Source organism: Cyprinodon variegatus, unplaced genomic scaffold (assembly GCF_000732505.1).
Source record: "Cyprinodon variegatus isolate N-32 unplaced genomic scaffold, C_variegatus-1.0 Scaffold3, whole genome shotgun sequence".
Lineage (NCBI taxonomy): Eukaryota > Metazoa > Chordata > Actinopteri > Cyprinodontiformes > Cyprinodontidae > Cyprinodon > Cyprinodon variegatus.
The window spans coordinates 2,220,996-2,222,644 of record NW_015150456.1 but is presented as its reverse complement, the minus strand read 5'-3'; the positions used below and the strand labels follow the sequence as shown (position 1 = coordinate 2,222,644).

Below are 1,649 nucleotides of genomic sequence, written 5' to 3'. Positions count from 1 at the left end.
AGGTGCGCCTTATAGAGCGGAAAATACGGTATTAGTATTATAACATTTACTGTGAGAAAACTTGTTCTATTTCTTCCATTTCTACTTGCAGAATTTGTGCTGTTGAGCATGTTATCTGATTTTATGTTCTCAGGTCTTCGAGAAAAAAATTGAACATTTCCAGAAAGGATCAGGACCTTCCTGCTTTCCTCCAGGTAAAAGTTAAAGATTTATGTTCAACAAATACCACATTAAACCCAAAAGTGCTGCTTTAAAACAACACTGCATAACTTAAACTGAATTACCAAAAATATATATGAAATATGAAAATATGTTGTATTGTGGAACAAAAACTTTTTGGTTAATTAGCTTTGAAGTAACAGTAATGGGAGCTATGACTGCTGAACAATCGTGCTGTAGGTCACATGACTCTTTCAGCGACATATCGGACCTCTCTAGTTACATAGGTCAGTTTTATTGAGCCTTTATTGAGCCTTGATGCCAAGTGTTGTAAAATGAGTTATAATAAAACTCCTTTAATATTCAGTAGGTAAAACAAGTATCAAAAACGGCACACTTTTTCTCAGTAGATATATTTCTAGAGGTATTATTGACATGATGTTTTCACTGGATGCCTGTCAGGTCTAAGCGCCTAAAACATCATACATACATACATGGAAAGAAAGAAGGCACAGAGACAATTAATTTAGTTTTACTCGAGAGGAGAGTAGGAAGGGACTGCGGAGTTTACAATCTCCACCTCACTCTGCAGTCCCAGCATTCTCCATCGCTATTTATTGGAATCAGTGGTCCCAGCTGAGACTACACAGGGGGGAAACAAGACAAGGAACTCAGACTTGCAGTCTCAGCAAACATGTCCTCTAAATCTCAGGGTTCAGTCAAAGTTTAAGCTGTAGAAGCTGTTCACCAAAATTAAGCAGGTTGAGTGCTGCTCGTAAATCAACCACAACCTCCCCAAAAGCAAGTCCACAAATCACAGTATACTTCAGAAAAGGTGGCTGTGAAAACATGCACATAGCACACAGCTTCATGCATGATAACACTACACAGATACATTTACGTTTATACAATTATTCTAATAATGCTCGTAATATTAGATACAATCCACACATACAAAGAAATCAAACCATAGATTTCCAGAAATTAAGTTACTTTTAATTACTGTGTCCATAAGCCTTTGTTGGCATTAAAGCTTAAAGACGTGTCTGTATGGAGAAATTAGCGCTTGCATAAAATAAAAAGGCGAGTATGACCTCTCTTGGCTTCCGTATTTTCTTGTGCGATACCAGAGACACATATTTTTAGGCCATCATTTGGGACTGAACCAGCTGATATTAATTTGCACTTACAAAGGGCATGATTGCTTTGTAATTACTGAGAGATTTCGGCTTGTATCTTAGCTTTCCATGCCTTTTTGCATCTCCCTTTCTTCACATGTTCAATACTTTTTCCCTGTGCGTTTTCACTTTATTACACGTAACTTAATTCTATGGTTTGATTTCTTTGTATGTGTCGATTGTATGGATCGCTACGACATCTGGTGGAAATGTCATGTCAAAAGTGCCTCTAGAAATATATTTATATTTATTTTTTCTTATATATTTATATGGTGGCTTGTTCATTATTTATTTACCCGCTGTATCTAAAGT

General features: G+C 36.4%; 1 protein-coding gene across 1 annotated transcript in view; it reads left to right on the top strand.

Moving 5' to 3' along the window:
• Positions 1-1,649, top strand: part of LOC107082499 (poly [ADP-ribose] polymerase 9-like) — a 13,081-nt gene that overhangs the window by 6,175 nt on the left and 5,257 nt on the right. Inside the window, exon 4 of the mRNA XM_015371216.1 lies at positions 134-194. Within this exon, the coding sequence (XP_015226702.1) occupies positions 134-194 (61 nt within the window). The remainder of the gene's footprint in view (positions 1-133; positions 195-1,649) is intronic.